The sequence below is a fragment of the Syngnathus acus genome, chromosome 20 (genome assembly GCF_901709675.1).
Source record: "Syngnathus acus chromosome 20, fSynAcu1.2, whole genome shotgun sequence".
In the NCBI taxonomy this organism is placed as follows: domain Eukaryota; kingdom Metazoa; phylum Chordata; class Actinopteri; order Syngnathiformes; family Syngnathidae; genus Syngnathus; species Syngnathus acus.
This window is the reverse complement of record NC_051104.1, coordinates 4,626,055-4,640,320: the sequence shown is the minus strand read 5'-3', so window position 1 is coordinate 4,640,320 and position 14,266 is coordinate 4,626,055. Positions and strand designations below refer to the sequence as shown.

The following is a 14,266-nucleotide window of genomic DNA, read 5'->3' as shown; positions in this document are numbered from 1 at the left end:
AAATTGTCAAGATAGTTGTAAGAGAATTTCAACATCCTCTTATGATTTTCATAATAAATCTGACAGCTATGTCCCATGACTGCATATAATTGAATAAAATATTCAAATCTACAGGATTCAGTTTTATTATAAGGCCAATTTGAAAATGAAGTATTCTTGTACATAGTTTTAGTTGGCACTGCTCTGCTACAGAATTAATTTCTGGATCTAGACAATTGATATTTTCAAATGTATATTGAAAATATTGCTGCGGCAACGCCAAGTTGGTTGAATGCAGAAATGTATTTGACTTGAGTGCCATCTAACGGTAATAGTGTAACAATGCATTTATTAAGCGTCATATGATGTAATAAGATTTTGGTTCAACGTGTCGCCTCTTTACAGATGCATAATTGTGAAGCAATGAAAGCGAAACATGCTGAATACTTCAATTTATTTAAAAAAAGCAGAATCGGTCATCTCACAGGATGTACAATACACAAAATGGGCATCACAAGATTGTTATTTATATTCCACAGGAATTAAATTGTGGAAGTCCATGAAGAACTAGATGAGTCATGACTCCAGAGTGTCCACATACTTGGGAAAAAAATACTACAGAGAGACTATCAGGCAAAAACATTTCAAGACAAGCCATTAAAATTACAACTTACTAAATGACAACAACAATTCATGCACATCGTTATAAATGTGTCTCATCCAAATACTGTCCTGCAGTGCAGTGAGTCACACAAGACATCTCCATCTCGAAGGATTAGCTAATTAGTCATCGGGGGTCTTGTACACAGGTCATCAGTGAGCCGTGTCCCTTCTAGCAGTAGCCTCTGACAAAAAGCGCTGGTCCGCATCAATGAAACCGAACAATTACAGAAGATTTTTTGTATATTATTAGGTGACCTAAAACAAAAGTCACCCACATATATAAACAAATGTTAGCTATATTCTGAAGTAGGTGGCCCTGTCATCAATGGGCAATAACCAGACAAGGCTCCAAGGTCGAGGTACAAGGATCCGTTCCTTTTCAGGGGGCTAGAGACTTCAGCATAGAGTGAAGAGTCTGTAAGGAAAACTTGAATTAATATATATAAGCAGAAAATAATTACCGTACATTTCGGACTATAAGCCGTGACTTTTTTCGCAAATTTTGAACCCTGAATTACGAGTTTTAGCTGGTGCGGTTTATAGTCCGGTGCGGCTTATAGTCTGAAAATTACGGTAATAAAAAATGGGCATTTAATAACAGCCGGTGGTATTTATCGAATCACTACTACGTGATCCCATTTAAAGCACCTTGTGTGGTGTCATCTTGCTGGTTTTGCTGGTACAACATGGCATGGTTGGCCTCCTCCATTGCTGAGTCGAGACTCCAACATCGAGGCTGGTCCTCTTTGGGCGGATTGATGGCTTCATCCTTCACCAGGTCCGATGCCGAGCTCCTAAGAGTCGGGTTCTTCTCCAGAGCCCGTTCCAGGAACGAGCGCATGGTCAGGCTACAGTTGTCTGCTATGTCCTCCAGGGGGGGTGCTTGCTTGTGTATCTAAGAGAGCAAGAAATGAACTCATCAGTCAAGGCTTGCAAAAACAACTACAAAGCAGTGACCCAGATTTTGTTTTCCGAGTAATGCCGTTAGTTACAACTTGTTAAACCTAACTGAAAAGCGAGGTGAAATGATTAACCGTCGTTTCACTGAATCACACTGCTTCCGTATTTTCTGTCAACAGTTTCGAGAGGAAGTGAGTAGCTGAGTCACATTCAAAAGATCAGATCAGTTTCTTTGAAACTAACCATGTGGAATGGAAAACAGATGTGAGCAAATATGTCACATATGGTGACATGAGGATATTCCTTGAGGCATGAATATCTAAAAAAAAATAAAAAAAATACATACAATGTAGAGGTATGATGGATAGGCCGTGCGTGGATATCTTTGAACCCAGGGGGGGTTGCCAGTCTGCATGTGAATGATTGTTGATCCCAGGCTGTAGATATCTGTTTTGGTATCATGTCCACGACACAAAACCAGCTCTGGACTCATGTACATCTGAATAAAATAAAAGTTACATTTAAAGGACACCAGAATAATGCTGCATGAACACACACACAAAAAAGATTTTCCTGTGACAAAAGTGGTGCGTCAACGTGATCGTGCGTGGCAAGTAAACAGTAGTTGCTTGTCTCTGTGCTGGAAATTCCAGTCTGCTGTGTAATTTTGGCTTGAGCTAAAAAATGTGTCTGTGAGCATTGCTGATTCATTTTATTTTTTACCGGGAGCTTGCCTTGGGACTTTCCGCTAAGAAAGCTACGAGGAGAACAGGATCTTTTCTGTTGTCTAACCGAATGTAAACTGGGCCTTTATTTTTGTTTTTTTTACCTCGGTTCCTCTCAGATCTCTTGGAATGTAGACGTCCTCTGTCATTTGCACGGTCAGGCCAAAGTCTACCAGGACAGCTTTGTCTGACATCAGGACAATGTTACTGGCTAAAGAGAGAAGAGATAATAAATGCATATTTTGAAACCTTCTGTATCAACATAAATCAGAATTGTTCACAAACATTCCTACTACACATCTTTTAAACTGTCAACAGGTCAGTGATTTTTTTCTCTTACGTTTGATGTCGTGATGGATGACGTTGTGCGAGTGCAGATACTCCAGAGCACGAAGGATATGCTTGGTCACCCAAATAATCTCAAACTCCCTCATTGGCCCGCAGCTGTCTATCATCTCGAGAACCGAGCCGCCCTCGCCGGCCTCCATGAAGAGATGCACGTTCTGCTCCCACAGCAATGCCCCGTAGAGTTTGGCGATGTTTTCATGGCAGAAGCGGGCCTGGAACTCGATTTCGGCCCCTTGAAAGTTCTCCATGGGAATCTTTCAAAAACAATATGGGGATACTCTTCAATTCATTAGCAAGAATATATATATTTTTAAAAACCACTTCACTTTGTATTATCAGCAAAGAACACTGCCACATTTTTTGAAATAGTTTTCTTTGTGTATATATTTTTATGTTTTTTTTTTCGAGTAAGCATATAAAGCACGAGGCCTCATATTGTTTACTACACAGCTGGTCAATCATAAAGACATGATACTGCCTAACATTATGAGTTGATGGGCAGGAAATTATTGCCAAAGTAAATATTAGTGCCAGTAAGCAGTCGCTTCAGTATTGGCTGTGTGTGTGCACAAAATCAACAACCTTATCTAACGAGGAAAACCCGGGTTGTACATTTTTTCCTCATGAGGTGAATGAATATACATGTGCACGAGTACTAAATCCAAATGTTCAACAATTATTCTGATGCTGTGTCACAAAAGCTCAGTTCACTTGTGTAATTATTTCCACTGCTCATTTTGGCAGTTTTTCAAATAACTGTTCCTCTTTTGCTTTCAGAGACAGAAAAACAGGTTGACATATTGAAAAAAAATCCCACATTCTTCCCAGCAGGACGTACCAGTTTACAAGCCATTCTCTTTCGAGTTGTGATGTCCTGAGCCAAGTGAACTTTCCCAAAGGAACCCTCAGGTACGAGGTCAGAGCCACGGTTTTTGTAGGACAGTTGCCAGGGAAACAGGAGCACATCCTTGTTGATCTTATAGCGTCCATTCTTTACAACCATATCATTCTGTAAATAAAGTAGATATTTTTGAATGGAATGCATATTTAGCCGAGGCAGTTAAGATTACATCATCTTGATATCGAGATAAACTGACTTTGTTTAGTAGGACGCCCATCTCCTCAGTCAGGTGCTGCAGTGCTGCTGGTTGCATGTTGGAGAGCAGATTGACAAAGGACAGGAGGTCTGTCACTGTCCCATGCCGGACACTTCCATCCCCATCAGTGTAGTCCTCCTGCGACTCCTGACTCACAAACTTTCCAATCTCCTCATTCCCATCCATTTCAACAGGGGACAGACTTTCAGCTTCCGACAATAAGCCACCTTCCTCCTCTTCTTCTTTCTCAAGCTGGTAGAGCGTCTCTGCAGCGTTGATGATGTCCTCAATATTCATATGTGCCAAAAGCAGTTCTATGTGGTTATCATAAGTGTACTCCATTTTTGTTTGCATGGATTTGTCCCACTCACTGTAACATAAAAAACAATAGTCTGTGTAGAATACCGTAAATCATTTAATAACTCAAGCCATATTCTCACACGTGTTAGTGTAAATAGTGAATGTTTTTTTTCTCAAGTGCAACTCCCTGAAAAAGCACCGAAATGTAAAGGACACAAATAAATATATTTAAAAGATGTATTTGGATAAATGCCTCGACAGTAAATTAGGAAGCAGCGTGTCTCAAACAACTAGATGACTTTTATTTACGACAGCCAAAATACAAATACATGAAAAATCACTGATATTTACATGTATAAATGTCAACAAATGACTTTGAAAATATTTTAACACGAGCTGATATCGCTTGATTATAACGTTTAAGTAACTACATAAATAAATAACAAATATTGTAAATTGAATTCATGAAATAAAAGTGTCATTACCGTTGATATCAAGAGCGACTTCTTTCCATAAGTGCGTCAGTTGCGTCCACCTCAGAGACTGGCTGATGTTTTCCAATCTGCTGCTCTAGAAGAGGAACTACCCAGTGGAAATGTTGCGCAGGTTTCTCAGTCTAAACGTCAGACGCGCAACTCAGCACGTTTTGTATTTCGTTTTCACTATTTGCTTCTGAGCCGAAAAGTAACCATTTCTTTTTACCAATGCTTGTTGTAATAGTAACTAACCAAAACAAACCCGCACCTAGTTACAAAGTAAACATTATATGTATTATTTATTATATATGATGAAACTGTTGTATTATTGTTTTACTGTATTCTACTACGAATGAACGCTTGAACCACACACGTTATATTGATTATCAAGTATGAAGTAGTTATAAATCAAAATATATATTATTTTAAATGTTATGAAGTTCGCAATTATTTCTGACATTTCTCGCTTGCCGTAGGAAGGGCAACTTGGAAAACAGCGCATGCGTACTGCTTCAACAACAATGGCGTCCTCCATAGCAGCTCACGGGTTACATATGTGTGGAAGAATCAACCTCGCGAAATGTCTCCGAAAGGCGGACAACTTGTTTCACAGAAGTGTCGGAACTACAGCTGTTCCAGCTCATGCCGACGTACAAACAAAGGACGAAACCAGTCAGTAAAGTTTACGTTCAATCAAGCTGATAAGTCAGCCTTATCAGGACAGTGTTAGAAATATTTTGTAGTACCTGTTAATTGATGATATTGTCATAAATGAGTCACTAGTGAAACATGTGTTTATTGTGTCGTCGTGTTATAATGTCACTTCTTTAAAAGCATTTTGTGAATGCAACTGTGACCATGTATGCTGATATGTAATAGAATATGCCTTTACCCCTTTCCAAACAAAAGTAGCCATAGTAGTAATTGTAGGAATAAATAGAGATTATCAACTTAAAAGCAAACATGGGAATGTATTTTGGTAAAAAAAATAGTATGTGAATTCTTCTGTTCTCAACAGATGAGAAGGATGGACGTCTCTCGTTTTATGCTGTCCAAGCCCAAAGACAAGAACAGGCAGAACGATCTGTTCTCATCAACTGCCCTCAAAAAGTCAATGAGAAAAAGATCCTCAATTTGTTAGCATTACATGGCGAAATTAAAAATTACTTCACTTATGAAAGCTATGTGAGTAAAATCCTTCACCAACACTTTGCTGTATTTTTACAAACTGAGGTCGAAGCTTGATTGTTTTGTGATTCTTTTCCAGGGCATGCATGCAGTGGTAGAGTTTGCTTCGCAAGACAGTGTTTCCTCGTTACTCGATGGGGCCGGTATCCCAAATAACAACCATGAATCTGTGGTTCCTTATAAATCAAGACTAATGACTCTGAGGGGTCTGACGGAAGTCACCAACCAGCAGCCCAGTAAAAATAACCATCCACAAACCACCATTCCCATTAATGAGCTCATTCAGAAACTTTCTCAAGAAGAGAGTGTTAGTACATCTCCATTTACGTGTTTCCTTTTGTAATATCTGTAATGTAAATCCAACTAAAATATTTTTATCTCTGCCTTTCCCCTCAGATAGACCAACAAATATTCTCTTTGACTGAAGCCTACCAGCTAACTGAGGAGAACAGCCGACTGCGTTTCCTCGTTTGCTCTCTGCTCAAAGACATCGCTGCTGCTTATTTTCCAGAATGCTCCATTAAACCATTTGGATCATCAGTGAATGGCTTTGGAAAGCTGGGCTGCGATCTGGACATGTTTCTGGACCTAGATGGCATCAGTGGAAGGAATTTAAAATTAGTAAGGAGAAGTAGGCTTTTAATAATACTTCCATTTTATCTGCATTTTTTATTGAGTTCTCTTTCATCGTGTAGCCCAAATCCGGTTTGACCCTGGAGTACCAGATGAAGCGGACCAATTCAGAGCGCAGCGCCACGCAGAGCATCCTGTCGGTCATCGGTGAATGCGTGGACCAGTTTGGGCCCGGCTGCGTGGGTGTGCAGAAGATTCTGAATGCCCGATGCCCCCTGGTCCGTTTTGCCCACCAGCCGTCTGGTTTTCAGTGTGACCTCACCGCCAACAACAGGTTCATCCCCTTCTCCCATATTTTTTCCAACATTCACATTCATACTTGGTCTCAAAATGTCATCCACGATTGACATAATAGAAAACCCCTGAAATCAAGGTAGGCGGTGGCAATCTAGTCCAGTGATTGCGTAACCGAAACTACACTTTCCGTTTCATTTTTGACGTTGTTGACAGCGCACTCTGAATGTGACACATGCATAATGCCCACACAAACAACTACAGAGTAAACCTCTGGGAAGTTTCGAAGGAAACTGTTGCGGGATTTGTGTTGTGGGTGGATTTAAGGTTGTGGGGGATTTTTCTCGACTTTTGCTTATATCTTTTGGTCATTACAATTTCCTGTTTGTGCTGTGGTGACTATGCTTGTGCAAGTGCATGTCTCAACAGGAAGAAAAAAAAATGTGGCCACAAGGCAGAACCCGTTGAGTTATGGTGACATAGAAAAGACTGCCCTCTAGTGGTAATTTAGGATTCCAGTTCCAGTGACACTTGCAAACGAATATAACATGTTTTGAAATTAGTGTTAGAGACTATTTTACTTATTTATGGCACATTACTGCGGGATTTGTTAACCTCACTCACATTTGAAAGCTTGCAGTGAATGTTTGCATGAAATGAAAAAGTAGTACAAGCCTGCCTGTTGTCCACAGGGTGGCGATGAAGAGCTCAGAGCTGCTTTACCTTTATGGCCATCTGGACCCCCGAGTGCGTCACCTGGTGTTCACCGTACGATGTTGGGCCCGAGCACATGGACTGACGAGCAGCATCCCCGGCGCCTGGATCACCAACTTCTCTCTCACCGTCATGGTGCTGTTCTTCCTGCAGGGGAGAAGCCCGCCTGTCATCCCCACGCTGGACCACCTACGAGAACTCGCAGGTGCCACAAAAGCCACGACAGATTTTTAAGACATCAGAATAATTCATGCAGAGATAACAAAGAATTTGTCTAATCTGTCAATTCCAGATGAATTTGCTCAGCGGAGAATTAGCAACGCTCGTAGTATGCAACATTGTCATTCCGATTAGCTGCAGATAATGAAAGTACAACTTTCTTGGCCGCATATTGATTTACCATGCTTATCGTTTGCTAATCTAGCAAAGCGCCATCATAGCACACCGCCGCAACTGAACTAAACTGTCATAACTCTCCCTCACTTTCACCTTGGCTGCTTGATAATTGCCCTCCAAAAGCAATCAGACCAAAACCACACAGCCCCCCCCGCCCCCGCCGCACCCCCTCGGTGGCCAACACCGCTACCACCCGCTTCACTGCCTTTACCCCGGTCAGAGGAGTTTCTATCACACAGAGAGCTTAGAGGACAATAAAAGGCCCATCACTCTGGTCAGGTCGATGACCCCGCCTCCTTTGGATGCACTTGCTTGAACACACACAGACTCAGCATCAGCCCAAGGTGACTGCTAACAAGGGCATCACCGTGCACTCCAAAAGGACTTGATCCATACCCTTATATTTTTGTTTTCTCCTTTTCCTCACAAACAAACGCCCTCCATACGTGCCTTATTTATAAGCGCTGTTCGACGACCGCCGTTTACCTCGTGTCCTCGCTTTCATTCCACAAGGTCCGGCCGACAAGTGTGTGATCGAGGGAAACGACTGCACGTTTGTCAACGACTTCGACAGGATCCGACTCCGGAACAACACGGAAACACTCGGTGAGCACGTGAGCACAAAGGCCAGATTTTATGGATACTCACATGATTTTGCTTTTCTTTGTCATAGAGGGACTGCTTTGCGGATTCTTTGAGTTCTATGCCACCTTTGGATTCAGTAAGAAGTCCATAAATATCAGAAAGGTATGTAGAAAAAAATTATTTCCAAATGACAAATCTTACCAAGCATAGTATCGGATGAGTTGTTTTTTGCAATCAGTTTGGCATCTATCGCAAATCAGAAATCTCCACTCGGCATCCCTTCATTCCCTCCTGGGTGCTCGGTTCTATCAGCAGATCTGTTGATAGCGAAGGCAGCCCGCTCGCACGGAGGCTGTCAGCCCACGCAAATGACAGCCGCCCTTGTCTCGTCTGATTGATGCTGGGCCCGTGAGATCCAATGCCCTTGAGCCCAGATCAAATTTAGGAACTCCATCAGGCTGCAAAGCATTATTTACCTCAAGCGAGGAGGTTGTGTTTTTACTGGCATTGATGTATGGCCTCGTCTGTCAACGGGGTCACACTACGGCAACTGCCGCCTTTTTGGAGTATCGTCAATCACCATTGGTAAACAAGCCGCTTGCTGTTATCAATGCTAATTCGTACACAACAACAAAAACACGATACAAAAAAAGTGGGCAGATAAAATGATAAAGTCGTTACGGGATTTGTGCGCAAGCTAGCTAAGATAGCCATCAAAATATGTCACTCAATCTTCAGCCATTCCATCAAACACTTCCTGGCTTCTTTTCTAGCCTGCTTTACATATCTGTGTCAAACCTTTTTGGTGCTTTTTGCAATTGAAGCTTTGAGAATCTGTTTCCAATCGACATGATATGAAAAATGATCACTACATATTTGCTCCTGTCCTGTCCTGGGTCATTCATTTATTATCTCATTAGGTCCCATTAGTGTCATGCATGACGTTTGACACAACTGGAGGAAGCTTTGCAGGTAAAAGGCGGCCATGACCTGAGCCGTTTGGTTTTCGCTGCTGGAGGACCAGCTGTAAATCAGCTTTACTGTGCCACAATTTTCTGGTTGGCTCCACTTCTTTGACAAATGCCTTTGCCTGTCTGACTTCCCGCTAACCTCACACGGTTGATTTGTTTGATGGGGCGCTCAGCCCACGTTTGAATCTGTTTTCTATACATCATGTGAAGTTTTTCCTTCTGTATCTCAAAAGTGTCCTCCGAGGCCATATCCGCATTTCTCTTTTTTTGCTCTCCTGGGGAGAGTTGGTCCATTTGGCCCCCATGTGCCCCAGATACCGGCGTAAGGGTGCAAAAAGCATGACCAATGAGATAGATGAACCGTTACATACAGCACATCCAACCTTCCCTCCCTCCTTCCATGTCTCCAGGGCAAAGAGCAGAACAAGCCCGAGGCGGCCCCGCTCCACATCCAGAACCCGTTCGAAACGGCCCTGAACGTCAGCAAGAACGTCAACGGCACACAACTCGAACGATTTGTGGCTTTGTGTCAGGAGAGCGCCTGGCTGCTCCAGCAAAGCGACTCAATGACACCCAAAGGGGGCAGGAGCCTCACACCCTGGGGACTAGCGACCCTTCTACTGCCGTCACAGATTGCGGGGGTCAAAAGTCGCAAGAAAAAGAGAAGGGAGCCGGCTAGCGAGCGGATCAAGGGCTTGTTAGAATCCCTGAAAAATAAAAAGCAGCCGAAGAGCTAAAGACTCTTGACATCCCTGGAAAGGAACTTTTTTGAATGACTCAAGGACACCTCAAAGACACAAAGGAAGAAGCGCCTTTAATAGGATGTAGTTCCTTGTGTGAACACTGGAGGGTGCTACTGAGACTTTAAAGCGGTAACCATGGCAAGGCAATTGTGAATTACTCTGACCTTTATGAAAGAACATAGGTTACCACTTATATTGTTTAAACTATTTCGCATATTTACTATTGTATATATTTGAAAATGCTCACTTGATTGACAGGTTTGTTTGAGGTTCACAATGCAAATATTTTCATTGTCATCAATCGGTGGACTGTATATTGTAACGTAGAACACAATCAATAGTATGGTGGATGTCAACAGATTTTTCAAATAAAAATGCAATTTTATTCTATCCTCTATGGCAGCCATGGAAAAAAAAACGGCATTTCATCGGTGTATTTTTGGGGTTTTTGGACATCTTTAAACAAGCATCATAATAGGAAAAACACATGACAGTGTTGTATTTGGACTGAATTATGTAAGAGCAAATGACCTAATACAATGACATAATGATCCTTGCAAATGTTTTCTTCATATTTTCGGGGGGGTGCATCAGTCAGTGAGTGCTCTAGTGATGTCACTCTTATGTCTGACATGAAGTGGGGCAAAAGGGGATTTTTTATTTTTGCAATAACAAATTACAAAATGCTTTAAATATGACCAACCCGAAATTGCTCAAGGAAAAAAAAAAAAAATTCCAAAGTGGATATGTTAATGTGTATTTTTTTGTTGCATAACCTTAGGTTATGAGATGGCAGCCTGAGGATGCGACGGGGGGGTGCATCCCGTGGCACGATGTTGTGCATGCAGCCGACAGCTGTTTTTGCCACTCGTTGCTGTGCAAGGTCACAGGGCGATGCCATAGACTTTTAACAACCTTCTTTAGGCCGACCACCCGTGTAGCCTTTGCCATAGAGCACGACAGGGCCACGGCACAGATGGCAGACCATGTCCCTCGGGTGGAGGGAGCCCATTTGTGCCACCCTCCCCCCAGCTTTGAACTTGAGTCACTGTCCCCATACCTCAACACACCAAGCTATCTGTCTCCGCCATCTCTTTCCTCTCTGAATATTCTTTGATGTTAGCAGAGTTTGTTTATTTCCATCACTGACTTTGTGACTGATGGGGCCCGGCGCTGGTAGAGCAGCGAAGCAATTATGAAATGCTGCGGTTAGTGAAGCATCGCATGTGGAAATTCAACACCTCGGGAGAATTTGATGAAATGGCACTGCTGGGTGACGCAGGGTTCATTTTGGGTTCTCCGTGTCAACCCTTCTGCATTCGCTTATACTTTCTAGTTTTGTCGTTGACACCTAAGTCAATATGCACCTCAAAATTTAAGCGCATTAAAGTTAGACAATTGGAAACCATTAACTGTTTTCAGCAGTTGTTGGTATTAAGGGAGAACACAATGTTTTGATGTTTGAGACCTTATCAACAAACAGTTTCATAACTTGTTTTATCAAGACATTTGATCACCCCCGAACCCCCGCCACTGTTTCCCTTTCACCTCTCCACCGACTCCACAAAGCCGCAAAGCATTTCCCCTTTGCAGTTCCACTAATTGTCCCAAGCAACATAGTGAATGGTCCTTACACCAGCTTCCTTCGGGAAAGTCTCTTAAAGAGCCTCAAATGTGACATAATATTTTACTTGCCTCTAATATTCACGCAGGAGAGTCCAAAAATTAGGAACACCTTCCATTATTACAGTGTACGTCAACTCAACTGAAAACTACCGTATTTTCTGGACTATAAGGCGCACCTTCAATGAATGGCCCATTTTAAAACTTTGTCCTTATATAAGGCGCACCGGACTATAAGGCGCACCATTAATGCATCATGTCAGATTTTTAATCCAAATCAAATCATTCTCCATTTTATCTTTTTTATTTCAACTTCAGACGCAACAAATGACTTTATAATCACAAAATAATGATCCATAGTCTTTTTGATTCATGATTCATAGTCTTCAGCGGGCCACTTATGATTGATTTCATGACAATGCTTCAGGCCAGTTTAAATTTAGGAATTTGGTCCATATATAAGGCGTACCGGATTATAAAGCGCACTGTCGGCTTTTGAGAAAATTTTAGGTTTTTAGGTGCGCCTTATAGTCCGGAAAATCCACAATAATTCCACATTCTGACGTTTGACCTTGTTGATCAAAAGCATTAGCTCTATAAAGGCAGAATATTTGATTCAGCTATATTGTGTTTATTGTAATATTGTGCTTATGAATGTCATATTCATTTCAATGCCTTTCATGATGTCTTTTGTGGTGCTAATCTTTAACGGTAAGTCTCGCCCAGTTTACCGTCGATAAGCGTCGTCCAAAGATGGCATATATAGTCCATATGTGTGGGAGGGTTAAATAATGCACGGGGAGGAGGATCACTAAACAGCATCCATTCCCTCCCTCATCCTCATGAGCCAGATTTCTTGTCCCTTCCCTATAAGAGCCTAATCTACGGGCAGCAGCACTGGGTGTTATCAGTCAAATGAGAGCCCACATGTCATCTCCAGGCTCGGCTCGCTCGGCTGGACAGACCTAGCTGAGGAGATATGCACTTGTGCCGCCGTGCGTATTCCCGACCGCAAAGCTTAGTTCATATTCACGCTCCTCGCTGAAAGGAGGTGTTCTTTGGAGATTCATGCTTTTAAGGTCATTAAATAAAAAACAGTACTGTACTGGCCTCACGTTGCTCAAAGAAGCTTTCAGGATGGGCTCTACAGCTCTGCCATTTTATTCTGTTGACTTCCTACACAAGTAATTTTTACAAGATCGACCTCATTAAGAAAACTGGAATTTGCTAGCAACAAATTGTAGGTTAATGGAAGTACCATTCCCCTTTCACAACTTTCCAGCACCTTCTTCCTTTCTGTTTGGGTTCTTTTTGGCTCACACGTTCATTCCAGGAAATCATTCCGATACCATTCAAAACGGCTTCTGTTTTTATAATCACAAACGAAGGGCTCCTCGTTTTTCCATTATTTTTCCAATCAAAGCCAAAGTAATTCATTCTCCTCTGACTGTAAAAGATTGTTTTCCTTCCGAGAGATCGCTCACGCAATATAGACTGCGACCTCCACACGATTCCTCCGTTTCTGGAAAACACCCCACCCTCCACTCCTCCACACATAATTAATTTCAGATGTCACTCGTAGGTGGTGAAGGAATTCCGAAAATACTAGAGGCTTTTATCCTCCCTATTGTTTTACCACCAAGTACAAACTGGAGATTTGTGCGTAGGAGAGACCCACGAAAGTGAAACGAGACCCACTCCCCATTTTAGTAGATGGACAGGAGACAAGAAACAATAGAGAAGGCTCAACCTAATTTACGAGCGTCTTGAGGTGTGCTTATTTCTGTGGAACAAAAATGAAATTACACAGATTCCGATTGATGAGTAGTATCAAACACTGTCCCCACCGGCCCCGCCCTCGCAGCCCTCCGAGTTCCCGGAACATTTCAATGTTTCAACAAAAACTGCAGACGTTGGTGGGCTGGCTTGAGGACAATTTGGATGTTGAGTGCGGAATCCAAAAAGGCAGCTCTGTGTCGGCAGCTCATCGCTCCGAGCGTCTCCTATGCTGTCACACACCGTCGATAGGATGTTCGGTCGCACCCCCCAACGATGTCACATGGATTCACCCAAATACGGGAGCATCGCCGGAGGGGAGTCAGACTTTTGTTCAAAGAAAGCTCCAAAATAGGCCAAAAGCACCGCGGGGCTTGTCTGTCATTGCAGCGACTGTGGGAATGCCTCCTATCACTAAAAAATAGGCCTACTGGTCCTATTTAGCTCAGCAGCTAAAATTGGCATTGCTGATCTCATAGCTCCTCTTGAAGATGGTGGAGGATTATAGAACCCGATCCAAGAATGGAGATGACGTATAGAACACTGGCGGAGCCAGAGGAGGGGGTCACGGGAGCACTGCCTCCCCATGAAATATCCTTTGCCAGACATTTGAGTATTTTCCAATTTTTTCAGGAATATTTATCTAAATTTCCACCAGTTCCCAGTACAAAGCATATATTAATATTTATCAGTATTTCTTGAGGGATTATTTGGGTTTGTAACTTTATTTTGTTTTGCGTACCTCCAAGAAAAGAAATCCTAGCTCTCCCAATTTCCTTTCAACCTCAGAGACTTCAGCTAGCCTGCTTGGCCGAGATGCTTAACCCCATCACCACCATCTTACACCTTTCCTGGTTGTTTCCAATTAAAGTGGTCCCAGTTCTTCTTGTGTAATAAAACCCCAGTAAATACAAC

The 14,266-nt window shown here is 42.4% G+C and overlaps 2 protein-coding genes across 3 annotated transcripts; one reads left to right on the top strand and one right to left on the bottom strand.

Annotated features, from left to right (window-relative positions):
• Window positions 1-416: 416 nt before the first annotated feature.
• map3k8 (mitogen-activated protein kinase kinase kinase 8) lies at window positions 417-4,637 on the bottom strand. The gene is made up of 8 exons (XM_037279355.1): window positions 4,498-4,637; window positions 3,713-4,082; window positions 3,454-3,624; window positions 2,608-2,869; window positions 2,372-2,478; window positions 1,889-2,041; window positions 1,291-1,537; window positions 417-1,057 (listed from the first exon to the last, which is right to left on the bottom strand). Exons 2-8 carry the CDS (start codon window positions 4,064-4,066, stop codon window positions 933-935), a joined length of 1,419 nt encoding a protein of 472 aa, XP_037135250.1. The 5' UTR covers window positions 4,067-4,082; window positions 4,498-4,637; the 3' UTR covers window positions 417-932.
• A 354-nt stretch (window positions 4,638-4,991) lies between these two features.
• On the top strand, window positions 4,992-10,513 carry LOC119139018 (mitochondrial poly(A) polymerase). Of its 2 annotated transcripts, none has more exons than XM_037279347.1 (9): window positions 4,992-5,160; window positions 5,507-5,673; window positions 5,756-5,983; window positions 6,073-6,297; window positions 6,372-6,583; window positions 7,236-7,462; window positions 8,167-8,259; window positions 8,327-8,400; window positions 9,620-10,513. In XM_037279347.1, the coding sequence occupies exons 1-9, from the start codon at window positions 5,010-5,012 to the stop codon at window positions 9,944-9,946; spliced, it is 1,704 nt and encodes a 567-aa protein (XP_037135242.1). In that variant the 5' UTR covers window positions 4,992-5,009; the 3' UTR covers window positions 9,947-10,513. The 2 variants fall into 2 exon arrangements, with proteins under 2 accessions (XP_037135242.1, XP_037135241.1); XM_037279346.1 differs by having other exon boundaries at window positions 5,504-5,673.
• Window positions 10,514-14,266: the final 3,753 nt, after the last annotated feature.

What these genes read in the sequence shown, in the direction of transcription:
- map3k8 (XM_037279355.1), bottom strand. Translation starts at nt 4,066, where the DNA reads ATGCAAACAAAAATGGAGTACACTTATGATAACCACATAGAACTGCTT. An exon ending in ATCCATCATACCTCTACATT is followed by an intron (nt 1,538 to 1,888) that starts GTATGTATTTTT and finishes TTGCTCTCTTAG; the next exon opens with ATACACAAGCAAGCACCCCC. An exon ending in GCAAGATGACACCACACAAG is followed by an intron (nt 1,058 to 1,290) that starts GTGCTTTAAATG and finishes TTTTCCTTACAG; the next exon opens with ACTCTTCACTCTATGCTGAA.
- LOC119139018 (XM_037279346.1), top strand. Translation starts at nt 5,010, where the DNA reads ATGGCGTCCTCCATAGCAGCTCACGGGTTACATATGTGTGGAAGAATC. An exon ending in AACTTTCTCAAGAAGAGAGT is followed by an intron (nt 5,984 to 6,072) that starts GTTAGTACATCT and finishes CTTTCCCCTCAG; the next exon opens with ATAGACCAACAAATATTCTC. An exon ending in GTGGAAGGAATTTAAAATTA is followed by an intron (nt 6,298 to 6,371) that starts GTAAGGAGAAGT and finishes TTCATCGTGTAG; the next exon opens with CCCAAATCCGGTTTGACCCT.